This window comes from Aspergillus pseudotamarii (genome assembly GCF_009193445.1).
Source record: "Aspergillus pseudotamarii strain CBS 117625 unplaced genomic scaffold BDV38scaffold_111, whole genome shotgun sequence".
Lineage (NCBI taxonomy): Eukaryota > Fungi > Ascomycota > Eurotiomycetes > Eurotiales > Aspergillaceae > Aspergillus > Aspergillus pseudotamarii.
In genome coordinates, this window is record NW_022475125.1 from 23,625 (window position 1) to 50,748 (window position 27,124).

Genomic DNA, 27,124 nt, shown 5'->3' on the forward strand with positions numbered 1-27,124 from the left:
GATCGTCAAATTGTTTCCCGGCTGCTGCAGACATTATTCCGTACATCAGGCCACCGCCATTGGAGTGAATTTACCAGTGCCTGCATAAGTACATATTATGGTTGTGCCCGATTCTTCTTAAACACATGGAAACGCCTAGTAAGTGTCTAAATTCCAGGTTTACCGTCTGTATAGTACAGTATAGTACGGAGGACATACGGGGTACTTACATAATACCATCATCGTATGTACGATACTGTAATATATATACACATATACACACACACATACATATAAGTTCATGTATGTATATTACATTACGAGGTCTCCCGCTTGAGCATTGAAACTCAATCAATCCAACCTCGCCAATCTCACATACCTCCGGTTCGCAGGGATGGCGGTAGGGTTGGTGATCTGATGGTAATCATAGTACGCGAGACCAAGAGCGGGCGTTCCTTCTTTCTTTCTTTCTTTCTACCAGTCCTTCCTTCGCCGCTCCTTTGATGGTTCCCTATCGCTCAACCGCTACAGTCGAATGATTTGGAGTCCGTATCCAGTATGAGACTCATACGCTCGTTACCTGTGGTCCTCCCTCTATTCTCGACAGCGCTGGCAGATGTCGAGTTCACAGCGCCAGCGCGTGGCACAATAATAAAGGCCGGAGATGTAGTAACAGCACATTGGAAGGACTCTGGCGAGTCTCCTCGCATTTCCGAACTTGTACAGTACGACCTTTATCTTTGTGCTGGCGGAGACACATTGGGGTCCCAGGTGAGTTTGTTCAACAGCCGAAACCTCGTCTCTATAAGCTAGTGAACCTTTCACTGACCACGAGGGACTGTTGCAGGAGAACCTGGCTATCCTTATTAAAGACGGTGTCTTTTCCCGCGGCAACTCGGTTTCTTTCAAGATTGATCCAGCAGTTGGCGGCAACGAACCAAACGCATAGTAAGAACAAGGCCTACCCCCGGAACTCGCCAGCTCATTTTGTTAACAATGGCTTTTGTTTGCAGCTTCCTGAAAATGGTTGCATCTGGTCCCGACGCCCATGTAACCAATTTCTCCGATCGTTTCACGCTCACAGACATGGCTGGCACTTTCTCATCGAATCTGGAGGATGGCATTGGCTTGCTTAGCGAAGGCCGTGGGCAACAGGAACTGCGGAAAAGGCAAGCTGCTGGGGCATATACAATCCCATACCAATTGCAGACCGGGCCTACAAGATATGCACCTATGGCTAAAAAGCCTGGGTCAACAATTCCAGCGGATAAGTCGCCAACTCCCCAATTTCCGACCAGTGCATACGAGATTGCTACTGCATACCTTTCTGCACCTACAATTCAGACTACTGTGTCGGCTTCTTTAACGTACTCTGTTTCCAGTATCGAGAATACTGTATGTATCGCAACTTAGGTCGACGTTCCAGTAACTGACCAGCTGTATAGGCATCCCCTGCACCACATCCTCACGATAAGAACATGAAGAGATTTTTGGAAAGGTGGAAGGACTGAACATCAGCAGTACATTTGGAGTCACAAGGCCAGGCTATTAAGGGCGTGACTGGGTTATCGACTGTTTAAGTTTTCATGTGATTTTGCATTTGGGTTTGGTCGGCTTCCCTGTGGCGTTCAGACAGCTGCCTGGCTTGTATTTAATTGTTTGGGTTTGAGTTGATTGAACACGGTTTTTCTATGATATCTGAGAACTGCAGTGCTCATGGAAGCTCGGTGCTCATCTACATGCAGCGTTGTTGTAAGCATAAATATTGAAAGAAATTTAGGTATCATAATATTGTCCTAGGATAGCAAAGTCGCTCTTCATGGCACAACATGCAGAGTAAGACGTAGTATGAAAGCTAGGCAAAGCATTTATTTCATTTACCTAAACCAACGGTTGGCTACCGCAATGGAGAATCGTCCTGTTGAAAGAAGGAGATATTTTCTCGAAGAGCGACATATTCACTATCTGCGTATCCAAGCAAAGTCTGGATCTGAGTACTCCTGTGCCCTTTTATGCGCTCGATTTCGAGGCTGCCGTAGTTGACCAGTGCACGCCCAACCTCTTTGGGTTCCTGGCCGTGATGGAGAAAATCGCCATTCAATGAATCAGGGGAGAGTCTCTGTACTACAACCAGACGTACTGCCTCCTGTTGCGCAAAATGACCATCCACACCGATAACGCCCGCTGGTAGGAGACTGGCTTTCTTCTGGAGGGCACTGTATGCACCGTGGTCAATGAATATGGTCCCATGGGGCTTCAGACCGTGGAGCAGCCAGAATGTCCTGGATTGAACCGGATGGTCAGAAGGAAGGAAGCGTGTATGCAGTGGGGGTACTTCAGTGACTGTGTCATTCAGTGTTGTGGATGTATGTTCTTTTTGCTTAACCTGCTGGAGATATTTTACAATCTCATGAACGTTTCCAGGTTTCGAGCTCTTGGTGATAATCGTCGTTACGCCAGCGCTAGTTCCTAATTTTGCAGCGACGATTTTGGTACTCATACCCCCAGTCCCAAGGGAGGATCCAGCTGAGGACACATCGGCTTCCAATGAGGATATGTCTGAGACAACTTCAATGGGTTTTGCATTTAGGTTGTGGCGTGGATTAGCAGTATAAAGGCAGTCAACATCTGTCATCAGAAAAAGGTAGTCGGCCTTGACCATGGCGGCTGTTATAGCCGACAATGTATCGTTATCACCAAATTTGATTTCCTAGACAAGACTTGTGATTAGGTTCCATTAAACCAATATAATACTGGGCTAAGGTCTTACCGAAACGGCTATAGTATCGTTTTCATTAACAATAGGGATCACGCCCATATCAAAAAGCTGTGAGAAGGTATTTTGGGCGTTGACATATTGCGTTCTCTTGGTATAAGTTAGATGTTGCTTACCATATCATTTATAAACACTTAGGCCTTACATCTGCTATGTCGTTCCTAGTCAACAGAATCTGAGCCACTGGTAAACGAAGGTGCGAAAATAAACCATCCCAGAGGCTCATGAGTCTGCATTGTCCAACAGCCGCGAGTGCCTGGTAAATAGTATGAGTGAATGTCATGACTGAAGGCCCATGTAATCGTCCATACCTGAATGCGAGGCAAATTCTTGGGTCTTTCTTCCACATCCATCCTCCGCAACCCCACACCAACAGCCCCCGAGGAAACAAGAACGACATTATGGCCATCCCGACGAAGTTTGGCTGCGGCTTCAACTATCAGAGTGAGAATCGAAAGTATCGGCTCATGGGTTCTTTCATCTACTATGGAACTAGTCCCTGTTGGAAAAGGATGAGTTGATATTCTTTGAAACATGTGTATTGTCAAGCCGGACTGATCCCCGCACCTAATTTGATAACGATTGTGAGACGTCGACAGGCCATGGTAGCTTGGGCCCCCTAATACAGCCAATGCTTAACATGCAAGAGCGCCTCTCGTACACTATATCCAAATCAGATGTTGCCTCCAGGTTTTAAGCACCTTTCTCTCCTGAAAGTCCCGTCTTGTGCATATCAAGCAAGTTCCGGGGTCGGAGTCATTCATGCTTTTGATATATATATTGCCAATTGTTACCGCCAGTTTGTGCGGAGAGCGTCGGCGAAACTCTCTTCCGCATGCTGGGCTTCAGCATGGTGAGACATAGTGAGACTATTGGACTCAATGCTTGCTTCCTCCAAGATGTCAGAGTCACAACCGTCTAGTACCTCGGAACCTCCGCTAAGTGCTCATAATACCGGGTTTCAACCAGGGGATGACACATGGACACAATGGCGCAATATCTTTGCAATCTTGACGGGCAAAATGTCAGATGAAGGTATCGAACAGTTTCGTGTCGCAAGGGACATTCGAAATGAAGCCGCAGATTGCAAGCGCTGTGAGGATCAGCGTGATTACCTTCTTCAATGGAGTGAGTATCTATATCCCATTTCGAGCGGCTTCTAGAAGCCCGGATAGACAGACACTAAGATATTCGCGCTTTAGGCCCTGTAATCCGTTATCTGAGCGACAACATTCGACAACTCGGAGGCAACCTCTCTAGCCACAATATCTATTGCCGTCGGTGTACGAACAGGAAAGCGGGAGGCTTTGACCCGGACTTTGGGATCCTGCTTTGCGCAAATGAGATGAAAGACCAAGGACATCTCGAGGACACAATGGCTCACGAAATGGTCCATGCTTATGATCACTTGAGATTTAAAGTTAACTGGGCAGATAACTTGAGGCATGCGGCGTGTACTGAGGTACCAAAAACCGGGAGTCCTTGACAGGGATTTTGCTGACTATAGCTCAGATACGGGCCAGTTCACTCAGTGGAGAATGCAGATGGGCGCGGGAGTTCTTTCGACGAGGTCAATGGCGATTCACACAACAGCATCAAGAATGTGTCAAAAGAAGAGCGATCTTGTCGGTACGGGCAAGGCCTGCATGCAAGGATGAAGCTCACGCCGAGAGGGTTGTAAACGAAGTGTGGGATAGCTGCTTCAGAGACACTCGGCCGTTCGATGAAATCTACCGATGACACCATGGTCTCTCTCTCTAGCCTACCCTCATACGTGTTTACTTACTCCATTTCTCTATTCGAAAATTCCATGTATATTATGTTCGATGTAACCGGAGCGAAAATAACAACTAACACCATACCCCACACTCCCTCATAAAAGCAAATGAGCACAAGTAACTCTGTCAACTCAAAGCCGACTCCGTTGAGAGCCTAAAAAAATTTCGCTGAACTCCAAAACCCCGTTGAAATGCATAGAAAACGCTTCATGCTTTACCATCCTTTGAAGAACCAGAACTTCTTTTCGTAACTTGGTCGTCTTTAAGACAGTGCTTGAGTATCCAAGGGTGTTTTTGGATTTCGTCTAGCGAAATACGCTTCTCAGGGTCAAGAACAAGTAACTATGAGGAGTAAGCGTGTGAGGTAGCATTCAGTTGCCTTCCAGAGGTTGGAACGTACTCTTTTGATTAAGTCCTTGGCCTCGGGGCTCACAAAGGAAGGAACTGTCATGTCCGCTCGTGCAATCCGTCTTTGTGTCATGACAGGGGTGTCCTCGAAAGGAGCCTCTCCGACCAGAAATTCGTAAGTCAGTACACCTAAGCTCCACAAATCAACTTTTTCACTATAGTAGTTGTCCTGTGAGCCTGGCTTGAGCATCTCAGGTGGTAGATAATCAAGCGTTCCACACATTGTCTGTCTCCTGTTGTTGGGCGCATGGACACTCCACCCAAAATCACTAATCTTGATTTCACCGTGGATTCCGACGAGAATATTCTCCGGCTTTATATCACGGTGCATGACATGTTTCTTATGCAGGTATTTCAGGGCAGCGGCCATCTGGGCAATATACTGAGCAGCCTTCCACTCCGGAAATCGATGTTCTTTTCTCAGGTGTTTATACAGCTCTCCTCGGCCGGCAAATTCAAGGATCAGGAAAATTCGCTTGCTGTCTTGGAAGTGACCATAGAGTCTTAAAACATTCGGGTGGCGTAAGTTACTCTGGATTTCAATCTCCCTTCGGACCTGCTTTTGCACCCCACCCTGTTGCAATTCAGACTTGTGTAAGACCTTAAGAGCGCACACAAAACCGGAAGATCGTTCTTTGGCTAGATAAACGCGGCCAAATTTACCCTTGCCCAAGGGCTTTCCTATTTCAAACATCCCCAGATGTAGCTTCTTCGGTGCTGGTTGGTCATAAAGCGATGTTTGGTGGCGCTGGTCTCCGTTCTCATCTACATTGCGATGCGATAGTGCACCCTTGGCAGGGGATGAACTAGCATTTATCGAATTGACCTTGCTGTCGTTGGTATTCTGCAGAGCCAGCTTGAGCAGATTCGACCGATTGGCGCTATTGCTTAATGGTGCCGCGGTCCCAAGTCCAGAAAGGGAGACAGCTGTTGACAGAGAGCTCTGATTCCCAATGAGTAAGTGAACGCTTTATGCGCTGTGCGGCGAAGTGGCAGTACTTACCTTACTCTTCGCATAGGTGCTACAGCTATTGTTTGATACATTCTCGTCCTTGACCGAAAGATGTTCAAAGCGGCTTTCCAAAGTCTTGGTGGCCATGGCTAAGATGTCGCGAAGCGTCAGGGGCTCGTTGTCTATGGGGAGGTAATAAGGAAAGTATAGAAAAACAAGGCAGCTTTGTAGCACTTGTGTAGCTTACATAGACATTATCTAGTCTACTTGGTGCTGCTGCTGTTGACAAGGACGTTGAAGCAAATTAAATCAAGTGTCTTGGCTTTTCTGTTGATCACATCACGCTCCTTAGAACGTCACCACAGCAACGCCTCGGACTACCTCTTTCTCCGACACCGCGGGGTTGATCAATCCTCCGCAAATGGTCGATAAGGATCCCTGGAGCCAAGTTCCCGCTATCTATTCATTTGCAATATTCAACATGTCTTCTGGGAGCTCCCGCATGCCTGCATTCGCCATGGGGAATCCTGCTGCGGTGTCCCACGCTACTGGAAAACCTAACACCATTTCCGTGCAAGGCTTCAAGATCACTACAGAAAAGCGGCCGATACTAAAAGCTGACCCGATTGAGGACATGACCAAAAGATTAGGAATCGCGCCGCCAGAAATGATCTTCGGTGACAACTTTGTCTCGATTCAACATGAGAAAAGCCGCTGGGGGATAACTTTCAACGCGTTTGACGCCTTGGATCGGGTGGACAAAACTGGCGCATCGATGCTCAAAGTCGCTTACTCAAAGGAATGGCAGAGAAGCAGGTACCGAGGATCTTTTGCGTGAGGGCCCCTTAGCGATAAGTTATTGACGAGTAAGCAGAGAAAAGACACATGAAGGCATCAAGGAGGTTGTGAAGCCCTTTGACTGGTCCTACACCACAGACTATACGGGCACCGTTCAAGCTGATGGTCGGTCATTTAAACCAACGACAAAATCCATACCCTTAGAATTATTAAAACGGCCGGATCCCATACTCTTTTTCGATGAAGTCATATTATACGAAGACGAACTCGCTGATAACGGCATCACTATGCTATCCTGCAAAATTCGCGTTATGCCAGCCAGGCTGCTTTTATTATCGAGATTCTTCCTACGACTCGATAATGTTCTATTTCGGCTTAGAGACACGAGGATTTATATCGACTTTGAGACCTTGGAGGTGATCAGAGAGTTCCAGTCTAAAGAATTAGATTACGAGACTGTTCGACAGGTATTTCTTTCCCGCCAATGGAATATATTTTTCCCAAGAACAAAGTGGATGGGTAGAGGCTACACTTTATCAAACCGAGGAGGCTAACAACTGCTTTACAGACTCTAGCGGCAACGAGAGATGATGTTCCTGCCGTTATGCGTGATCCTAATAGGCTTTCGGAGATTCTTCCTCTTCGCGAAAAGCGTTTAGAACGGGTCACTCTAGAAGATTAGAAAAGGCAACCATAAGATGGCAGTAAAATCCTAAATGTGCTCGACCTTGCACACTTTCACATCGGGTGCGCTGGAGAGGACGTAACAAGAGCGAAAGGGACTATGATCCTAACGCTTTTTGACTATCTCGGCCATCGCTGTCTTGCTGTACAACGGCTCTTACCATGCAAGCCCTTTATTACAGGAGACTGTGACTGTCAACACCACATATCAATTGTCAGACTCGCTGGTATCGGAGTTGGGCAATTAGGTAGTGCGCTTGCTTTGGTTGGCGTCAGCACCCTGGTGGTCCTTTTCATGAAGGCATGCGGTTCAAGCTTCCTCAGATCCGACAATTTCATTTGTCATGTCTATGATCAGGTGATGGATAGCGTCTTTCTACGGTAATGTGATCCATGTCCAGTGTAGTTGGACTCGACCATTTATTATCTAGGTACTAGTATAATACTAGCTAGCCCAAGTAAAATAGGGCAGTATCCACTCAGGAAGAGCTGTGTTGCCGTTACACCTGGCAGCAAACAATGCAAACACAGCTTCGTTATCATTTGTACAGGGGATTGGCAGAACGTTCCGCAGGCCCATATCTGCGACTACGCATCAGTCGGTAACAGTTGGTCGCTGAGCCTTTCTTTATTAGATATGCCTCCCAAAAATATGTACACTGCAAGACTGCGGTATCTTTGCTATCCCCGGTGCTCAAAGCTTCCAGTACTATCTATCCCCCCCCCAAAAAAGAACGGGAAGTCATCGTGCAGACAAGCTAAAAATTCCCAGGTAGCCGCAATTAGATCGTCTATCTCGTCGCAACGTACTATATGCACAACATCTACTGCTCCCTACCGGGATTCCGCTCCCCACTCAGTGGTTCCCGTTCCCACGACCCTCACAAACTGTCGCTATGCTCAACGTCACCCGCGGACAGTTGCTGCATCCCCCTGTCCTTGTTTTCAGATTCGCCGGGCTTCTTCGCAATTATCTCGAGTGATCATGCCCCGTCCGGGGACCACTGCTGAGACATATGTGGCGTATGGAATGACACAAAAGCTTTTCGAGGTCTGCTCTAGCCAGGCGGATTACAGTATACCACAGGCATCTCAAAAGGGGGCACAAGTCCCTAAAACTGAAGCCGGTGAAGATCTCGGGGTTGGGGAAGGATGGTGGTATGAAGGTTTGTTTCCGCAATATTGACTGACCTTGGCTAGTAAAAACTAATGCGTGTGGTTAATAACAGACCTTGGCCTCATGCCTACCTTCTCAACTTGGTCTCAGATTACATTTTTGCACATGTACCTTCTGACTGTCCGCTTGCGAGTCTTACCGTCGTACGAGAGCTTTCAAACGTATTCCCGACATCTGATTGACCATTTCTCGCATAATGCTGAGCATCGCATGGACGTCCTACATGGGTTCACTAGTCGTACAATCCGGAACAAGTTTCTCAAGGACCTCTTCATCCAGTGGAGAGGTGTTCTTGCGGCCTATGATGAGGGCCTTGTTAAAGGAGACGCCGTGCTAGGTGCCGCTATCTGGAGAAATTTATGGAAAGCAAGCCATACCGGACCAGATGGGAAGGAGCTGGACTGGACGAAAATAGCTCGGGTCGTCGCATATATGCGGCGAGTAACTTCAGAGCTTTCTCAGGTGAGCGAGGCGGATCTCATCTTCCAACTATGCCAGCAAACTGGCGATAAACCCAGCATTTTCGGATACTCCGAATTCGATAAGAAATTAGTCCAAGGCAAGCGATAATTGGCTGAAGACCTTGTTTGTAAAGACTTTTGTTCGCCCGCTTCTCTTCTGTTGTTCTAATTCAACTTTACTGTCCGCAATAGTACACTGTTTCATAATGCGTCTATGCATATTGTATAGAAATGGTGAATACATGCTAATACAAGTAGATGCTGTGATGCTTTTGACTATGTTATACTGCATCAGAGCGGCTACCACACACCTTGGGCAATAATAGAATCTTCTCAATCCAAACCCAAGCATAACTGTTGGGATGACAATCATGGTAGACTGGAGCACAGACGATCAAGCAGAGGCTACTTCTAAGTTATGATCTGAACCTACTCTTCCCTCTTTCCGAAGAGATCTTTCTCAACCATCGCGCGACAGATGGGATGATAGAAATCTTTATTCTTCTCAAATGTCTCGATGGCAAGAGGGCGATTAACCTTTTGTAGGTTTCGGTATCTACATGATGGGGTTAGCTTGGGGAATCATTCGTGGTAGACAAGCTATACTTACAGAGGTCGTACAAATTTCATCCTACCGATTTTGCCTAATAGTCTTGCCGTCGGTTTGTATACGGTCTCGTCGCCGGCCCTTAGCCCTACTTGAAAATAGAGATTGGCGACTTCAATGTTCTCACTCTTGGCGAGACCGTAGACTTCACCCAGAATCCTCGAAAGGTCAGGGGTAAGCGGCCGCTCGAACAGAAGAATTTGTTCCAAGAGGACCACGATTTGGTTTGCTGTCAGCCCCTCAATATCGCTTGTCCGAGGTTGAAAGGATGAGTCAGGAAGGGACTTCCATTTGCTAGATAGCTCGTAAACGACATCAACGAGGGATGTGTCGAATTGTGGCTTCGGGGGCAAGCCAGGAGCATAGAACCACGCATCCCAATCCACATTTTTCAAGAGGTTGGAGGATTCCAGATCATGCTGGAAAAATTCGAGCATGGTTGCCTTAAACTCATACGAATCGAGAGACTTTCCTTTGAACTTCGTAAAATACTAGCAGCTTTTAGCAAGCTGCCGTTCTAGAGAGGAATGGGGACCTACATGAGGTATGAATCGGTCAAACTTTTCCTTCCCCAACAGATTTTCCAAGTGAAATAAGAAATTGAATCCCTTTTCGTACGGAATACTTGAGAATGCATCATCAGGGTCCTTCCCTTTAAGGTCAGTGACTAACTTAGTAAACGGATGGTCATGTCCAAAATGCTCCACAGAATCCGCAAGAGATTTCCAACCAATGATGGCTGAGAAATGTCGATAGGCCTCACCATGTCTGCAGGCCAAATCAGCAATTTAATCCGTAAGACGCCAACGTTTGAACTCACACCGCAGCTAGGATCTTTTACATGGTCAGTATGTGTATATTTGTCAGTAGTATCAAGTGGATTGACAAGGCTTGAGGGGCAAACAAACTGACACGTCTCTCAAGGTAAGTAGTCCAGCCTTCGTTCAACCAGAAGTGTTCCCATGAAGCATTGGTGACAAGATTACCACTCCAGCTATGAGCGAGTTCGTGAGCAATAACATCGACATTTTCCCGATCCTGGTAACTCGTGTTAGGAAATCACCGACAGTTGACACTCTGGTATACTCCGGTAAATACCTTTGAGATAATGCTGGGAGTTGCGAAGGTGAAAATTGGGTTTTCCATGCCTCCATATGGAAAGCTAGGGGGAAGAATCAGGACATTATACTCGCCCCAAGCATAAGGATAGACGATTTTCTGCATTTAGGTCAGGGTCTGAAAATAATATCCTTATATCTTAAAGCCTGGCGAACCTCAATTGCATTTATGAAGTTTTCAGTATCCGCTTCAAGCTCCCACTGGCATTCACTAAGTTTGTCAGGGCTAGTTGCAACAACACTCCGGGGCCCAATTGCAGCTTCCGAGATATCACTGTTATTGGGTAGTTAGTTTATAAACCAAGCAAATAGGTATTTTGAATCTCCATACCCACTAGCTAACGCGAACAGATAACTTGGGATAGGCAGTTTCTGGTGAAACTGGTACAGAGTTTTACTGCCTGGTTGGGCTTTTTCTATGATGTCTCGAACCGGTAATCCACTGGCAACCACAGGGAGAGGTGAAGTAATATTGAAGTCAATAGTAGACTTGACATCTGGTGTATCCTGACACGGGAAAATTGACCGTGCATGGATAGCCTGGCATTGAGAAACTATATGAGGGTAACAAATTAGAAACACCAGGAAGTTCATTGAGCTTTCTCCTGATTTCAGGACAGCAAAGGCTAGCTTACACATATATGGGTGTTTCCTATTAGAAGTTTGGGCTGGAGTCAGCCACTGAAGGGCAGTGCACTTTTCGGTCGTCTTAACCGAGATCTAGATGCTCCAAGTTAGATTCACATGGAAGACAATACGCAAGCTGGTGGACAATTTACATCAACCTCGACCATATCGTTCAACCCCACGGCCTGGTCAAGCTTAATCTTCAATGCAGCACCATATGGCTCCAGTGGGGGAAGGAGCTCCCAGTGAGAAGCTTGGCCGTCGACTCTCACATCACCGATATCCACGTGGTTCGTATCCAAGATGATTTCCGTAGATCTTGCATCGGTGATGGACCTGAGCTTATGAACAACATTCCCAACAAGCTTCTTCTGTTCAAATAAGATATCGAAATTTGCGGTTATATGGGTAGATACCCAATTATTATAGTTGCTCAGGGTGTTGGGATCCCGGGGTGGGTGAATAACAGTTGCCATGCTACGTCTCGAAGCCTGGGCGATCCAGGGGATTCGTATGGTACCTTCAGAGAACGGTATGAGATAGCAGCTGTAAATAACAGAACCTCGAGGGAGCCTAGGTTTCCAGTGCTGAGATAAAGGAATACGGATCATAAGCCCTTCCCCGAATTTCTGAGTGCGTGATAATTGAAATTAATGGGCGACACCGATTTAATTTCAGGTCATGGGCAAGGATTCTTTAGTACGGAGTAGCGTGGGGAACATCTATTGCCATTACATAAACATACCTCTGGTGGATTATACACAGTAGGTGTGTGTGTGTGTATGCACATGCATATATGTATGTATGTACATAACGTACGTCCTTGGCTACATACTTACGTACAGTTAGGTGCCTATACATAGAAGGGATGTTTTTCTCAAGAAGCTTAAGATATATATATGCTAACTAGGTACCAGTACTACTACTATTACCACTACCTTAGTATAGCTCTGCTTAGTAATTACCATACCATGATGGCTTGTTGACAATTTGAAAATTGGAAAACAACTTAGATGTCTGCTAGCACTCGAACTCATGGTAAAAGATATCCAATGTATTCTACTGGTTTCCTTTCCTTCTCTTCTCTTCTCTTCATTCGCTTCTTCTTCTTCTTCTTCTTCTTCTTCTTCTTCTCTTCTTTCATGGCGTTCGATTATTTCACTTAATCTATTGACCTGCAAAATAGGTACAAGGACCAGTTATGGTATTATTACTGGCATATGTACTAATACTGTACAACCAGGTGAAGTCCTTCCGCTTTTTTACAACACGTTACATTGTTTGAACCTTGTATATTAATTGACGCGTCGATCTTCATGTACAATATTATCGAGTTATCTCTTCCAATCAACCTCTTATAGTTTTAATCATTAACAGAAGCATTTAAAGTTCTATTAACCAATACTTCCCTACATCATTCTGACGGGCCTTCTCTCCTTGAATTATCGGTTCTTCAACATCCATCCCTTCCTTCGACACCCTTATTCATTCTCTTTTGACTACCTAGTCTGCCAATGGATATCCCTGAAGTGCAGATTTCCGGGCTTGATGGCTCTCATGGTCCCGGAAACGCGCAAAAAGCGGAAATGCGCGACGTGGACATGGATTCGAGTCAACACGTAACACCAATGAATGATGCTACGGGACATGATGTACCCCTACCAAGTGCAACAGAGCTGGAACAGATATCCACGGACGAAGTGGCGCCTCTTAAAAGAAACCCTGGTCTTCAGTTTCTTGAGTACGGCTACCATATTACATCCGATGGCGCAACATTGCCATTCTTCGCTGTTTAACGACCTTCAGCTTACTCCGTTTAGATACTTGACGTCGCCTATTGTGGAACTTACTATAGGAAAAGGAGAAACCAACACCACTCTAACAGCTCACCAAAGACTACTTCTGGAATCGCCCTTCCTTGCTGAGAGAGTCGCAGTATTTGATGGCTCGGGGCCTGTGGGTTAAGTCTAAAGCGTTAGAAGATTCTCACCCTGATACTAATATTCTAAAGCGCCGCATTGAGCTTCCCGACGAAGATGTAGAGGCCTTTGGCTCTTTCCTCCAGTTCCAATATACCGGCAACTATGACAGCTCTCTAGCGGATGCCTCGAATGACAAAGACGCTGCTGTGGGAGAAATCGATAATAGTGGTGAGCAACTACTGAAACACGCACGCGTTTACACCTTGGCAGAAAAACTCGGGATACCAGCACTGAAGACCTTGGCCCACTCAAAGATTCACCGTGTGAACAGCACTTCACACGGTGAGATTGCGTATGCTCGATACGTATATACGTATACCCCAGCTAACGATGTTGCGATTCGGAGACCCGTAGCATCTTTCTGGGCTTTAAGAAGCCATGTTTTACGGCATGAAGCTGAAGAGGAATTCAGGAAGCTATGCCTTGAGGTTCCCGAGTTCTGCTTTGATGTATTCAGCATGGTACTTGACCATAAAGAAAAGCGCGCTCAAGATAAAGCTGAATCTGAGTCTGCTATTAAGGGAAGTGGGAGAAAACGACTCAGGAGTGGTCTGTAGCTGGGCACTGTAATCATCTTCAATTAAGGGCGCTTGCTGTCTGACAACCTGGTTTATAAATGTTATTACCCCAGGCGGAGTTCGCATTTTCTACATCCTCTCTTTTTGCTGTTCTTTTTCTTTTCGGGAAACGCAATTATACCATGATCCTGCATATAACTTGTACTCAAATCAACACAACAATTCCACTAGTTGAATGACTTCTAGCTAGTAGTTAGGGTGGAGCCGGATAGCATGAAATGCAAGTACAGCTGTGGGGCTAATATCTCTGACATAGATACTTCTAGAAGAGAACGTATTTCAATATGATTCAGGGCCGACATAAGTACGTATCGGCACTGTATCTTTCGTGATGACGATATTACCTACAATGCCAAGTTTTCCATCTCCTCTATGGTTTTCGGCGCTGTGGTCAAATTTTCGTGGCCATCTTTGGTGATGTGAATATTATCTTCGATCCGTACGCCTCCTACCGTCCAATACCGCTCCAGGACAGTGGTATTGATGTACTTTCCCAGCTCTGGAGATTGAGTATAGGGATCGATAATAAAGCGGCAGAAGTAGATCTAAAAGAACACGGAATTTAGTGCATCGGAGCATGATATAATAGTTGAACAGGCTGCATAAACTTACCCCTGGTTCAACAGTGATAACGGAGCCTGCAGGTAGACGCCCTCTGACACGGAGGTATTTAAACATGGTATCCTTGTCCTCATAGTTTGGATTGCCCCCAGTGTCATGCGTATCCATTCCAAGATAGTGCCCGAGACCATGAGGGAAAAAAGCTACGCTGATTCTCTTCTCAAACAATTCATCCTCGGAGCCACTTAGAATCCCCAAATCGAGCAAACCCTTGATGGCAACACGGTGCGCATGCGCATGCACATCCTCCCATTGCACATCTCCTTTAAGCATTGCAATGCATTCCATCTGCATTTGTAGGACGATCTCATAAATCTGCCGGGTTTCTTTTGTGAATCTCCCACCTAAAGGGAACACACGCGTTATATCCGAGCAATATGCACGGTACTCGCCTCCAGCGTCAATGAGAATGTTGTTCTTCCTTTGCTTCGTTGCAGGGTCCGTCAGGTCATCATCATTCTTGCCATAGTGAAGGGTGGCACCGTTTGCACCGCAAGCAACGATAGGGTGATAAGATTGCTCACGAGCACCATGAGCGATACACGTCGCTATAAACGCGCCCTCAATCTCACGCTCGTTTGCCGCAGTCTTTGAAGCTCTTATGGCAGCAACATGTGCCTTGGCAGATATATCATTAGCCTTTCGCAGAAGAGCGATCTCATATCCGTCTTTCACAACGCGCGCATTTTCAATAGCTTTCTTCAGAATGGAAAGGTTGGCTTCCGCAAATTCTTGGAATTCTGCTCCGCTAGAGACCTGACCAGCGATCGCGAAAGCTATAGCATTGCCACCATATGCTGAGCCAATAGAACGAAGAGTGGCATTAACTTCAGTCGTCGCAAGCACACAGTCAACATCGTAAAGCTTCATAGCCTCATCCGCGGAGAGGGGAAGCCCTGACCAGATTACCTCTTCCGCATCAATAGGAGGTATGAACAGAGTGAGCTTGTCAGCGTTAATGTCGTAGATCAAGTACGAATCTGGAAGCGAGCACCCTGATAAGTAGTAAAAGAAACGCCGTTGCCTGGAGGCCGGGGCTAGTGAGTTACTAAGCCTATGGAGCAACGGTTCAGAGAGAAAAAGGCGAATGAACATTACCTGAATGGCATCGGTTCGTCATTATCCTCTATAAGACGAGTTTTCTGGGCTTCCAAGTAAATCACTCCAGGGGTACCATGTCCGTGATGGGCCTGGAGAAGCTGCGCAACCTGGCGCGCATGGGCTTTGGCAGGATATTTGCCTGCCAGTATATCATCCACAGTGGCCATGACTGTACACTTCGCAAATCAACGGAACCTGCGCTAGGTCTCTCAAAAATAACGGAGCAGGTGTAGAACAATCTAGCCTGCAAAGAACTTTCAAGGCGGATGAACTTAGCGACTCGCTCAGGTGGGGTTTTATTATTTCGCTTGCGGGGCTTACTTCGCGCGACATCCGCTTATCATCGGGTAAAGGCCAAGTCATTCGGCTTGGGTTCAACTGGCGGCAACGGCATTGATATCATAGTTAACTATCGCAACTAAAGTGATGCGTAGGGAATTATCTACTCCAATGCACTGCCTTGGCTACCAGGGACATCCTCAAATTCCATTTCCCATTCATCAACCTCAGCAAATTTCTTCGCTTGCCGCCTCAGCTCTTCGCTGAGGAAATCGACCGGCGGCGGCAACTCTGACAGTGAGACGGACTCCAATGCATCTGAATCAGGTGGTGGAGACAAGGGTGACGACATGTCGGTCAGCTGGTTTTCTTCGCCGGTGACTTTTTGTGCATGAGGCCTGGTGAAAGGTCTGGTTTCATGATGATTCTCGGGGACTGGATTCAGGGCTTTCGTAATCCCCGCAGAATTCTTTAGGCCATTACCCTTATTGACCACTATTCCAGCCTTTTGTTCAACTCCCCGCCGGGATTTGGAGTAAGGTTTCAGCTTCAACTTGGCAACTCGCCTTCTTCTGTGCGAGTGATTCAATTCATCATTATCCTGTTCTCCAGCAGAAGCATCATCTTCACTCGAGCCGCCTGGAAATTCTAACCCAACCACGTTGCGGCGTTCGCGCTCGCGGTACCGTTGGCGACGCCGAGGGAGGAGTCGGTCTTGTAACGTTGCCGTGGGGATGGTAGTCGCCTCATTAGAGGCGTCTGGGTGTACCTTTGTGCCTTTAGTAAAATTCAACGGTCGCGCTGAGTCTAATGTGGAGGCTGGGAGAACGGGACTCGAAATGGGACTGCTGCTTAGAGGCGGTGCCATAGTCTGGCTGAACGTTTCTAAAGACCGCAATGGTTGAGTTAGTTTCAGGGAGTCCTCGTTCCCTGTATGAGGTGACTCTTCTCTGCGAGTATTCTCCGCTACGGCTGGACGCGACTGATGGACCTGACATTCTTCGATAGACCGTTTCCGCTTGCGTGACTCCACACTAGAAGGCAATGAAGGCTGGGATGGAGATGGGGATACGGCTTGTCTAATGAGAAGCGATTTTCCTCGGGGAAGATTTAGGGGTGTGGACTCGTCTTCGGGGCTCAAACCACCCAAAAAGTCATCATCGTCCAGGTCAGACGATCCATCCTCTGCTTGCATCATTTGTAAAATGCTCGCCTGCCGAGGTCGCCGCCTAAAATTACTCAATATTGAGCTCTCGAAAGCAGGCGTCCCTGGTATTTTTGAACTCAAATCAACTTTTCGCCCAGCCATGGAGAGGGTGGACGAGTACCCCCGAGACCTGGTGGGTGGCCGGCTATCTGTAGCGCCTCGTTCCCCCATTGGGGAAGATTCGATCGCCTGTTCATTGTTTCTAGCCAGTGGCGTTTGATTTCTTAAATGCCGTATAGTGTTCGCCTGTTGTGCACTGAATACCAACTGTGAAGAACTCCCCTCGTCTCGGTTATCGGGCGCTGCTGGCCTGGAAGTATTCGATGCGCTCACGTCACACTCGATACGTGGCTCCGCCTTTTTCTTCGACATTGCGGACACAGCCTTTGTTGTGGCCAGGCGATTGCGTTTTGTAGGTGGACGAGGCATGCTTGTAGGAGTTTCAGTTCCTCTTTACAGATTTTCCCGTAGCATCAATCTTGTAGGGCGTCGTTTTCGTTTTCTTTTTCTTTTTCTTCTTCTTCTTCTTATCTCCTTCCAATATGTTGCGTAGATATGTCAACCTCGAAATATTGTAAACGGTGTACAGAAAGCGAGCGAACCTGTTATCGGATGGTGGTTGTATGTAACCCTCAAAGTCGCGTCGTTAGTAAGAAACAAACACGTCCCGCACGTGCTGCCTCCACTGCTGTATACGCATAATTTATACTTGGTACATGGTATAGATCCTACTCCGGACGCCCGGAGATATGTTTGGGGCTCTAGTTCTTTTTTCTTTTTTTCTCTTCTTTCACAAACATGTTAGGGACTGCAATTTATGATTTAAAATACATATCGTATTATATACCACATACCATAATCCCTCGCTTCACTGATAAAATCCCATGTTCAGCCATCACTATATTCCTACCCACCTAATCTCTATAGGGCGTATAATATAAAGCAATCAAGTAATGCAAATTGTTCAAGTTGTTCAAGTGGTTTAATAATTCGAGCAGTTTAGGCAATTCATGGGGGCCACTTCTCGAGGAAACTTGGACTAGTATTAGGTAGCTAACTGCCTAACGCTCCTAAGACCTCGTAAAAGGTCTGAGCTTGCTGAGATAAAAAGAAATTACCCATGTTTCAAGAAAGTAGTAATAGCCGACACAACCGGCTTATCCTGTATTTTAACCATGAGGATGCGAAGAATTTAATCGGCCAATCCCTATTAGCTAGAAAGCACTGTTCCCCGCCTTTAAACCCTGACTGATCAGTCGATTTAATTAGAATCTGCCTACTAGTATCCCGTAATACTTTCTAGCCTAGCGACTGAACTGATTTTACCCCAGTATTATGATGATTAAGTGCTCAGATGAACTTCAATCCTAATTGTCGCCCAATGCAGCTATGAGACACTCCACCATTTATCTTGCATCAAATTCCGTGGGTTATGGTAATCCAACTGCTGCTTACTTCACTCGTCCCCCACACATACTGATGAAGAACTAACAGACAGCGGACGTTGAAGACTGCCATGTAGGATGTACCTGCAATCAGAAGACCGACTGTTTCTGCTTCGCATCCACTTCATGTTGTAGTATCTCAGTTCGAAGCCATGTCTCCTCCCCAAGGAGACAGAGATATTCACCTTGATGCAGTCACCGCTGCGACTGCTTCTGACGACTTCCAGCCGAGTAAGAAAAAGCGATCCAATTCTGATGTGGCCGAATATCCCCGAAGGCGCGCCACAATAGCTGTATGCTTGTCTCCCTCTGCTCCTTGCTCTTCATTTTCTATACCACCCTCCACCGCTTTCCCCCTGCATGGATATTCATTGATCATGAAGAATGGCAAGCGTAATAGTGTCAGATATGCCGCCTGCGGAAAACAAAATGCAATGGGGTGCGCCCAAAGTGCCAGCTCTGTACGGACCTAGACACCGAATGCATCTATAGAGAGCCTGGCATCAAGCTCGATGCCGGTGATAAACTGATCATTGAAAGGCTCACCCGTATCGAGGGACTCCTGCAATCAAGTCTAGCAAGTCAGGCAGCACATTGTTCACTGCCCTCAACATCACCGGCAACGAGTAACGATACCAATGTCGGCAGTGAAGATACCCCGGTTAAGACAACCAGCGCGGCTGTTATTCCTGGGAAAACGTCAGTTGTTGGACTCGCTTCTTGGGCTAACCCACCCACGAGTATCTCAACGATGCCAAAGGTACATACTACTCCTGCGTTACATCTGCTACAGTGGCCTTTGATTCGAGGATTGGTGGCTGGTCCCTATGACCCTCATACACTATTGCAACTGGAAATGGCTCGTGAGCCCCTTAGGATGAGAGCCCCTAAGGAGTTAGACTTGACAAATGCAACGACCTATATCAGGAATTTCTTTCAACGTGTCAATGTTTGGTACGCCTGCGTTAATCCATATACATGGTCTCAATATTACAAAACCGCGATGTCACTCAGCTTTCGAGAAGGATCTGAGAGCTGCCTGGTCCTCTTGGTCTTGGCTCTTGGATGTGCTAGTCACCATGGCAGTATTTCCTCTGTCTCGCCAGACAACGAGGCTCCAGGTCTTCCCTACTTTGCGGCAGCTTGGGACCTTCTCCCTATAGTCATGATGCGTAACTCTGTGCCTGCTGCACAGTGTATCATACTAACATCAGCCTATTTATTCTACCTAGTCAGACCCCTAGAGGCCTGGACTCTTCTGTCAAATGCCAGCCTAAAATTACAGCTACTTTTAGGCAATCCATCTCGTGTTCCTCTTCAGTGGAAGGAGCTAAGCGTGCGAATATACTGGAACGCTCTGCTCTACGAGAGCGACCTGCTAGCGGAACTAGATCTACCACATTCAGGAATTGTGCACTTTGAAGAGCTAGTTGATCTCCCTGGGGGGTTTGAGGAGGAGGATGACGAAGATGACCAAGAGGCCGAGGACGCACACGGTGAGATTGGGCTTGAAACTGAACCTGTTGGCCACGACGAATTGTGGTACTTCCTAGCAGAAATTGCATTGAGGAGATTGCTCAACCGTGTCAGTCATATGGTTTATCAAAAGGATAGCCCATTAACTCTTGGGACGCTTGGACCTATTGTTTCCGAGCTGGACTACCAACTCTCTCAGTGGTATGAGAGTCTGCCCCAACCTGTTCAGTTTCCTCTTTCCCATACACCTGTGTCAAACTCTGTCCAGACTGCCCTACGGCTTCGATATTTTGCATGCAGGACAATCATCTACCGGCCTTATATGTTGGCTGTTTTCGAAAATGAGCAGACATCTTCAGATCCAGTGGTAAAGGAGTGCTGCCGGCGGTGCATAGAAGCCACAATACACCAATTGGAGAATATAACAAGCCACCGCGAAGGTCATCTACCATATCTTTGGCAGGGAGCTTTGTCCATGGTGTCACAAACACTACTGATCATGGGGGCTACTATGTCTCCAACGCTTTCTGTCTTGCTGCCCCCTGCAGACCAAGTGGATCTGATGATATCAGAAGTAGTGGCAGAGGTTGAGAGATACGCCCACCTTGCTCCGAGTTTAAAATTATCGGCTGAAATCATTCGGGATGCAGAAAAACGACGCCAAATCTGTTTGAGGTCTACAGGACGTTGAACTTGATCTACATTCATCGTCTGCATTCGCTCCTCCCCGGGCCCGGTGGCGGTGTCTTCCCTTGATGTCAACTCGGATTTACATGCAGGTAAATATCCATTATATCTAATAAGAGAATAACAATAAAATGGACAATGAAATTGTTAGCACAGATATCGAGAGAATAGCATATACAGCTCGTTCATGAATATATACATGGTCCAGGGCTACCCCCTACGTAGCTCTAAAAAACGACAAAAGGATTGAATAGTCTATTACATGGTGTGACATAACTTTCATCGTGGCTAACATTGTTCATAAAAAGAAAGAAATGCCGAAAATGTGGCTCAGGGAGATTATTTAAGTAAACAATAAATCATATAAGGATGGCTTGTAAAACGGCAATGAACCCAACTCTCGCATTTTTAGATAAGTACCCATTCGCTACCCCTTTTAATGAACTTATCAACCATCATTGCAATATCATTTAAGGCAAACCGACAGATATAGAAGCCAAAAAATTCTGCAGCATGTCGAGTACTCAACTCCAAGCCAACAAGAGTTGGAGAAGAATGCTTTAGTCCCGGGTCTTCGACCTGCTGAGCAATTTGATCTGACATTGCATATTAGTTAGCAACGAAGGTTGACATAACGATTTGAATGGATGTTGCCTACCTAACACCTGCGCCGCGTCACAAAGACGGGCCAACGCGCTCATATAGTTCGCATTCGGTCCATTGAACTGCAGCTGCGTTGTATTGCGCTTGACAGGCTGGGAATTAGGCGTCGAAGACATCGGGAGAGAGTTGATGATCAGATTATCCCTGCTGGTCTCTTTTACATTAGACTGTGACGTTGTCCCCCCAAATCCAGAATTTTTGGACCGCAGCTTGCGCCAAGAGGTTAAATATGATTTGCTGGCACCGCCGGAAGTTTTCGAAGGCAAAGTATCAACGGCTGCTGCATCGTCTGAACTCTGAGAGGCTTTGAATAGAGCCATAGCCCCCTGAACGCCAACTTCGCCGCCTAGTTTTTTCGATAGCGAAGACTGAACTTGGTCGAGAACTGTCTCAAAGCACTGCATTTGTTCTAGAACGGCGTCGGCGTCGTAAGTATCAACCTTAGCCAATTTCAACAACGCCGCCGTCAACAAGTCACAATTCGAGACTTTCTCCTCCAATGCCTTGATTTTCACATTTTTCACGCGCCAGACATCTCGCGGTACAAATAGTTTGGTTGTCAAGTAGCCACCGCTAGGGTGGGCTATAGTTTGATATATGCATCGCATAAGCCAAAATGGGCGCAAGAGAAATGACTCGGGGCAATGTTCTAAGGGCGCGGGAGCATTAGTTGCAGTCGCATTTGGTGAACCGAGATTGGTTGGTGAGTGGATATTGCTGTCGAACAGATACAGCCCACCACTCGGAAGACCATTAGGGGCAAAGGTTGTGCCAGTTGGTGTGGGCAAAACTGGCCCTGCAGCAATCCCCGCCCCTTTCTGAATATCGAAAGGGGGGAACGCACTGCTGGGAGTATCTGGTGAGTCGATTAGGGTATCGGGCCCTGGCACTGACACATTCCTTGCACGGAATGATTTCGAACTTGAGTTCAGCTTCCCTAGATTATCTGGTGCTGACGGCACTTTCCCTATCGGCCGGGCTGGTGATGGCATTCTTGAAACTTCAAGATTGTTATCTTCTTCCTTGATCGTCGGCTTATCGAGACTGGCATTTGTCCAAGTATTTTCACTGAAGGACCCAATGGATGCGTTCCGTTTGTTCAAACGCACTCCCGAGCGTAGGACGGGAGTAGGACCTAGGGTTTTACTTGTCTGCATAAGAAAGTTTGTTGAAGGTTCGTCTTTAGGGAGGGGTGGTGGTGGTGGGAGCGCTGCAGGTTCCGAGGATTGACTCTGACTAGATATATCCAAGTCTGCTCCCAAGCGAGGTTTGGTTTCGATTTTTAGTTCTGTTGTTCTCTGACCGGACATTCTTCGAGCACGTACGCTCGGACCTGGCGTCGGAACAGGGTTTGATTTGGGCAAAACAGCATTTGCCTGGGTTGGAAGAGGCTCTGTCGCCTGTTTTGCCATTGCACTCACTTCAGGCAGAGCAGAATCTTCTGCAAGTGGGGATAGCATTGCGCCGGGGGTTGTTGTGTTGGATATAGCCAAGCTTTCCCAAGCCCTGCCGGAAAAGCTGCTAGAGTCGGATTGGCGAGGAAGAGCTGACTTTGACTGGAGATCAAGGTTAAAGTCGTCCATGATATAACCTCTGGTCATCTCTTCCAATAAACGTTCTTCTTCCTCGGCTTCCTCATCCAGATAATCTGGGTCAGCCCCATGAGAGTGGTCAACTATGTATGACTGTTGCAAATTTCGCACCTCACGGCCTCGGGCCATTGCCACTTGTGCTTCACGCTCGGCTTCCCTTACTTTCTGTTTCGCCAACTCAATATTTCGACGGGCATTAGCCACAATGTCATCATTATTATCAATGCCGCCATTATACTGTTCGTTTAGCTCAGTTACTGGCTCAAATCCCTCATCATAGGCAGCTTCAACAGCGGCATCAAGAGCAGCATCAAACTCAGCCTCTGTACCGTGACTGAAATGGTGGCTTCCGCCATGTCGTAGGTACACAGATGATACTTTAGAACGAGTGGAAGCCGGTGAAGATGCCCCAGACTCATCGATCGTATCAAGCCAGGATGTCGACTCGTAAGCATCTTTCACATGAGTACTCAATAAAGCCCAATCATTATACTGAATATGATGCGCCGAATCATCATCTAGGTTTAATGTCCGAGACGTTTGCCCAGACCCAAAGTGCATCGCCATTTCTGGATGTTCATCCCTGGATGTTGTAAATGATTCGGTTTGAGTAAAACCGTTCTGCTTAGTTGTGGGTGATAAGGTCAAGCAACGTAGATCATCGTCCATTGCAGAAGGTAATAACGACTGGCGCCTCACTGGGACTCGATTAGAGGCTAATATCTTTGCTTCGTTTAGCACTGGCTGATGATCGTCAGAGATACGCCGCAAGGAATTCACACTTTCATGAAGTGATGCCTCATTATCATCATCTTCGATAGACTGAAACATCTCACTGTAAGACTCCTGGCTGAGGGGTCTCTCTGGAAGAGCTTTGCTGTTTGGTTCCGTAAATGAGAAATCCATACGCTGCAACTCCGTTACACGGATCATGTATGTGTCACGCTAGGAAATTTAGTCCCTGAGTATCAAGAGTGAAATGCCAAAAAGAAGAAAGGAGGGGAAAGAAATCGCTCAAAAAGCAAGACTCACAATTTCCTGAAGTTTTGACTTTTCCTCTTCTCCCCCGCTGCTTCTAAGCATAACAAGTTGCAGGAGCTGGCAGGCATCATTATAGGCTTCCATTGCGCCTTCAAAATTTGCCGCATTGTCAAGAAGCACAGCAGTGTTGGCTTTCTGTAACGCTTTAGATAGCATTGCCTTCTGGGAATGGCCTCGTCGCCGCTTCCCTTGAATTTGCTCCCTACCATTAAACATCTGGGAATTCTCGTTAGGTGCTTGCGCATCAGCACTTGATCTCGACCATGGATTTTGAAAGAGACTAGCAGCAATCGACGTGGAGCCGAGCGGCAGATGATCCTGATGCGATGAAGCAGGATCTATAGCATTTGTCGGGGAAGCCGATAAGGTACCGTGACTTCCAAGTTCGAGGACTCGCATGTAGTGACCCGTGGCAACCGAGTGCGAAGAATGATGGCCTTGCATTGGACTTTCATCGTTCGTCGGTGCGGCAACCCGAGGAGAAAGTCGTGGGATAGTGTTCCTCTCAGGACTTGCGCGGCCTTTGGGAGACGTGTAATCATGGTCGACAGATGCTTTAGAAGGGACCCCTTGAGGGTAGCTATCATACTTGGGCGAATCCTTGCTGGATGACGTTGACTGGGACCAGCGATTCAAACTGCCAAGGCCTTCTTGGATATGGTCACCTGGGCTAGTTGAAGGGGAGCGTGTAACCGACTCTGAGACAAGCTCGGGCCTTGTCGGTGTTACTGCTCCAAATCTAGAAGCAAGTTCTGTGCTATCAGAGCCTTTCTTTTTAAATCTATTCCAAGAATTGGCTCGGGATAAACGTGGAGCTGATGTGTCTGCGATGGAAGCGTATTCCGGAGACATGGGACGTCCATATCCTTCCGAAGTCAAATTATGGGCCATTGCTTACAAGGACCAGGCAGTCAATGCCGTGCCAGCAACACAACAGCAGAAACGGTCGGATTCCACAGAGGAGAAGAGGGATGATAGATGAACCGATAGAGGATGGGTGAGGGGTGTCTTCAAAGTAACACGACGTGTGTTGTACTGCGTTTTCGAGTTGCCGTCGCAGGCGTCGCTCTTGGTTATAAGTGTATGACAGCCAGTTCGAGATGGATAGGTCTATGATGACGATCAAAGCGAAGCGGGTGGATTTTCCTAGATCCCATAGGTCTGCAGATTACAAATTTGGATTGCGCCGCGTATTTGAGGGACGTCGCAAATATGTGTATGTGTGACTGGCGGGTTAACCTCTTCGGACTCTAGAAGCTGGTAAATGGGGGCTACTCTGTAGCCTTGATAATGTCACATGTAACAATCGTAAGCCAACTCCTCTGGCTCCCCTATTGCAAATACTTCCTTCAGCACATGGCCCGTTACTCTGGTGCAATGGTGTCGTAAAAAAAGGACATAATTATCTCGAACCGATGTGGAGTAGATAACTCGTCATTGGTCGCGATACATCGTAATCGAAGTTCCGCTGCGCAACCTCTTCGAAAAAAAAAAAAAAAAGTAAAAGAGACACACTGATCGCTATTTCAGGTGGTAAACAGTTTTGAGGGCTCTGGGAGCTGCCCTGTCGAATTGCCGTCAATGTACCTTTCCGGTGTAGTTGGAGGCGAGGATGTGGTAACCCAAGTCAATTGCTAAGAGTTTATCAATGGAACGGGCCGTGGAATCCAATTACTGCGGGATGGTAAGTTAACAAATAATGGTTGTGAGTGTACTAATGACAGTATCTCATTGACATCTTTACATTTGGAGAGTGGTCCGTGGGTAGGGTAACACGTACCGATCTTAAAGTAATATTGTTCTTTCTGACGAAACATGGGACGACGGAGGAAACTAATGTGGGGGTTAAATTGTGTTGAGTTCCTTTTGTCCAAGGTGCTGGATAAAACCAGTCGATGGTATAACTGCACCATAGATCTGATAACTAATTTTGAGAGGAGAAAATTGGCCGATGGGAATGAGGTGCAATATACCGCGAAATATTTGAGGCCCATAGATGAGAAGCCTGGTGAGAAAAAAAGGGGATTGATCCCGTGGCCATTTTCTTTTTTAGAGCGGCAAAAAGGGGCCGCTAGGTACCTCCGGGAGTACTTACAGTACTATATGTACATACATACTACCTTCTAAATTCCCGAAGGTTCAACAAGGCTAATATTATCATTATACTTCGCGCGAGTCCCGTCCACTACTAGGTAGCTCTCCTCCAAAACATCCTAGAAATAGAGAAGGGTTTCTGAAAGGGAACACTCTATATGGAGTAACCAAATTTGCCTCATAGGCTCTAATAATTGTTTGTATTTGAGAAAACCTGTGAAGAGATCATCATAAAGAACCATACAGTCCAATGGGATAGTTGGCCCTACGGAGTAGATTGCATAGAGCACTGTAATCACCTTGATTGCGCAGCGGAGCGTAGCAAGCAATATACGAGACTGCTCAACCGGCGGATCTGTGTTCTGATTATTCTACGGCTCTGTGTTCTGATTGGGGGAGAGTTTATAAGTTACGTCATTCCTGCCTTGTCTTATAGTAGTATAGTTAACCATTTCCAGCCTATTTAGGTAATCTGGGCAGTGTAACTATCTCCAGTAAGCTTCGAATTGCCTGCGTGGCCTAGATTTCTAGAGCTTTGAATTCTCTGTGGGGCCTAGATCCTGAGAGTCTTTGAATACACTGTAATGTCTAGATTTTTAGATTATTTAAATATGCTGCAATACCTGCGCAGCCTATTCAACTAGGGTAGATAATACAGGTAATCTAAATAGTATAGTATAATCTTTTAAATAATCTTAGTAATTTAGGGGGTGTAATAACTAAAAGGTCATGTGATTCATCCGCTATGCAGGCTTCGTGCCAGTTCCTTACGCTGGCAGCCCCTACTAAGTAGTAAATCTCTACTACTAGTAATAGTATGTACTTCTGAATTTCATGCAGATACTCTAATATTGCCGATATGCTATATTTTATCCTTTATTTTTGCTCCTAATAATACCTTCATACGTTACTAAAATAGATACTCCGGGTAGTCTCCTCCAAATCTCTGGGTTTTATGCAAGCCAAACAACTGCACTATTCCTTATGCTAAAT

At 46.6% G+C, this 27,124-nt stretch overlaps 12 protein-coding genes across 12 annotated transcripts; 6 read left to right on the top strand and 6 right to left on the bottom strand.

Annotated features, from left to right (window-relative positions):
* Positions 1 to 145: 145 nt before the first annotated feature.
* Positions 146 to 1,770, top strand: BDV38DRAFT_264432 (putative beta-1,6-glucan biosynthesis protein (Knh1)). Its single transcript, XM_032056283.1, has 4 exons — positions 146 to 750; positions 827 to 927; positions 993 to 1,374; positions 1,425 to 1,770. Exons 1-4 carry the CDS (start codon positions 538 to 540, stop codon positions 1,488 to 1,490), a joined length of 762 nt encoding a protein of 253 aa, XP_031907470.1. The 5' UTR covers positions 146 to 537; the 3' UTR covers positions 1,491 to 1,770.
* Positions 1,771 to 3,494, bottom strand: BDV38DRAFT_264434 (glutamate 5-kinase). Its single transcript, XM_032056284.1, has 5 exons — positions 3,323 to 3,494; positions 3,067 to 3,254; positions 2,901 to 3,011; positions 2,750 to 2,845; positions 1,771 to 2,689 (listed from the first exon to the last, which is right to left on the bottom strand). Exons 1-5 carry the CDS (start codon positions 3,357 to 3,359, stop codon positions 1,877 to 1,879), a joined length of 1,245 nt encoding a protein of 414 aa, XP_031907471.1. The 5' UTR covers positions 3,360 to 3,494; the 3' UTR covers positions 1,771 to 1,876.
* A 160-nt stretch (positions 3,495 to 3,654) lies between these two features.
* Positions 3,655 to 4,495, top strand: BDV38DRAFT_275964 (mitochondrial inner membrane protease ATP23; the record flags this gene model as incomplete). The annotated part of the gene is made up of 3 exons (XM_032058122.1): positions 3,655 to 3,883; positions 3,958 to 4,217; positions 4,268 to 4,495. 3 exons carry the CDS (start codon positions 3,655 to 3,657, stop codon positions 4,493 to 4,495), a joined length of 717 nt encoding a protein of 238 aa, XP_031907472.1.
* A 192-nt stretch (positions 4,496 to 4,687) lies between these two features.
* BDV38DRAFT_21436 (aurora family serine/threonine-protein kinase) lies at positions 4,688 to 6,184 on the bottom strand. The gene is made up of 3 exons (XM_032052676.1): positions 5,945 to 6,184; positions 4,934 to 5,884; positions 4,688 to 4,875 (listed from the first exon to the last, which is right to left on the bottom strand). Exons 1-3 carry the CDS (start codon positions 6,038 to 6,040, stop codon positions 4,741 to 4,743), a joined length of 1,182 nt encoding a protein of 393 aa, XP_031907473.1. The 5' UTR covers positions 6,041 to 6,184; the 3' UTR covers positions 4,688 to 4,740.
* A 147-nt stretch (positions 6,185 to 6,331) lies between these two features.
* BDV38DRAFT_21452 (TIP41 family protein) lies at positions 6,332 to 7,693 on the top strand. The gene is made up of 3 exons (XM_032052680.1): positions 6,332 to 6,709; positions 6,768 to 7,158; positions 7,260 to 7,693. The coding sequence occupies exons 1-3, from the start codon at positions 6,375 to 6,377 to the stop codon at positions 7,371 to 7,373; spliced, it is 840 nt and encodes a 279-aa protein (XP_031907474.1). The 5' UTR covers positions 6,332 to 6,374; the 3' UTR covers positions 7,374 to 7,693.
* BDV38DRAFT_21460 (uncharacterized protein) lies at positions 7,694 to 9,371 on the top strand. The gene is made up of 3 exons (XM_032052682.1): positions 7,694 to 8,081; positions 8,148 to 8,541; positions 8,605 to 9,371. Exons 1-3 carry the CDS (start codon positions 8,013 to 8,015, stop codon positions 9,120 to 9,122), a joined length of 981 nt encoding a protein of 326 aa, XP_031907475.1. The 5' UTR covers positions 7,694 to 8,012; the 3' UTR covers positions 9,123 to 9,371.
* A 71-nt stretch (positions 9,372 to 9,442) lies between these two features.
* BDV38DRAFT_288713 (bifunctional aminopeptidase/epoxide hydrolase) lies at positions 9,443 to 11,841 on the bottom strand (the record flags this gene model as incomplete). Its single annotated transcript, XM_032061088.1, has 10 exons — positions 9,443 to 9,569; positions 9,624 to 10,111; positions 10,160 to 10,388; positions 10,441 to 10,454; positions 10,533 to 10,658; positions 10,719 to 10,838; positions 10,895 to 11,012; positions 11,070 to 11,292; positions 11,374 to 11,458; positions 11,518 to 11,841. The coding sequence occupies 10 exons, from the start codon at positions 11,839 to 11,841 to the stop codon at positions 9,443 to 9,445; spliced, it is 1,854 nt and encodes a 617-aa protein (XP_031907476.1).
* Positions 11,842 to 12,772: 931 nt separating this feature from the next.
* Positions 12,773 to 14,128, top strand: BDV38DRAFT_21543 (uncharacterized protein). Its single transcript, XM_032052698.1, has 3 exons — positions 12,773 to 13,106; positions 13,186 to 13,321; positions 13,377 to 14,128. The coding sequence occupies exons 1-3, from the start codon at positions 12,880 to 12,882 to the stop codon at positions 13,902 to 13,904; spliced, it is 891 nt and encodes a 296-aa protein (XP_031907477.1). The 5' UTR covers positions 12,773 to 12,879; the 3' UTR covers positions 13,905 to 14,128.
* BDV38DRAFT_21562 (aminopeptidase P family protein) lies at positions 14,087 to 15,985 on the bottom strand. The gene is made up of 4 exons (XM_032052704.1): positions 15,969 to 15,985; positions 15,645 to 15,901; positions 14,538 to 15,570; positions 14,087 to 14,470 (listed from the first exon to the last, which is right to left on the bottom strand). The coding sequence occupies exons 2-4, from the start codon at positions 15,812 to 15,814 to the stop codon at positions 14,270 to 14,272; spliced, it is 1,404 nt and encodes a 467-aa protein (XP_031907478.1). The 5' UTR covers positions 15,815 to 15,901; positions 15,969 to 15,985; the 3' UTR covers positions 14,087 to 14,269.
* A 104-nt stretch (positions 15,986 to 16,089) lies between these two features.
* Positions 16,090 to 17,235, bottom strand: BDV38DRAFT_275971 (uncharacterized protein; the record flags this gene model as incomplete). Its single annotated transcript, XM_032058123.1, has 1 exon — positions 16,090 to 17,235. The coding sequence occupies one exon, from the start codon at positions 17,233 to 17,235 to the stop codon at positions 16,090 to 16,092; it is 1,146 nt and encodes a 381-aa protein (XP_031907479.1).
* An 843-nt stretch (positions 17,236 to 18,078) lies between these two features.
* BDV38DRAFT_21578 (putative C6 finger domain protein) lies at positions 18,079 to 21,023 on the top strand. Its single transcript, XM_032052706.1, has 3 exons — positions 18,079 to 18,568; positions 18,644 to 18,871; positions 18,979 to 21,023. Exons 2-3 carry the CDS (start codon positions 18,731 to 18,733, stop codon positions 20,743 to 20,745), a joined length of 1,908 nt encoding a protein of 635 aa, XP_031907480.1. The 5' UTR covers positions 18,079 to 18,568; positions 18,644 to 18,730; the 3' UTR covers positions 20,746 to 21,023.
* On the bottom strand, positions 20,861 to 25,305 carry BDV38DRAFT_21574 (uncharacterized protein). The gene is made up of 3 exons (XM_032052705.1): positions 24,029 to 25,305; positions 21,400 to 23,941; positions 20,861 to 21,337 (listed from the first exon to the last, which is right to left on the bottom strand). Exons 1-3 carry the CDS (start codon positions 24,926 to 24,928, stop codon positions 21,150 to 21,152), a joined length of 3,630 nt encoding a protein of 1,209 aa, XP_031907481.1. The 5' UTR covers positions 24,929 to 25,305; the 3' UTR covers positions 20,861 to 21,149.
* Between the last annotated feature and the right edge of the window lie 1,819 nt (positions 25,306 to 27,124).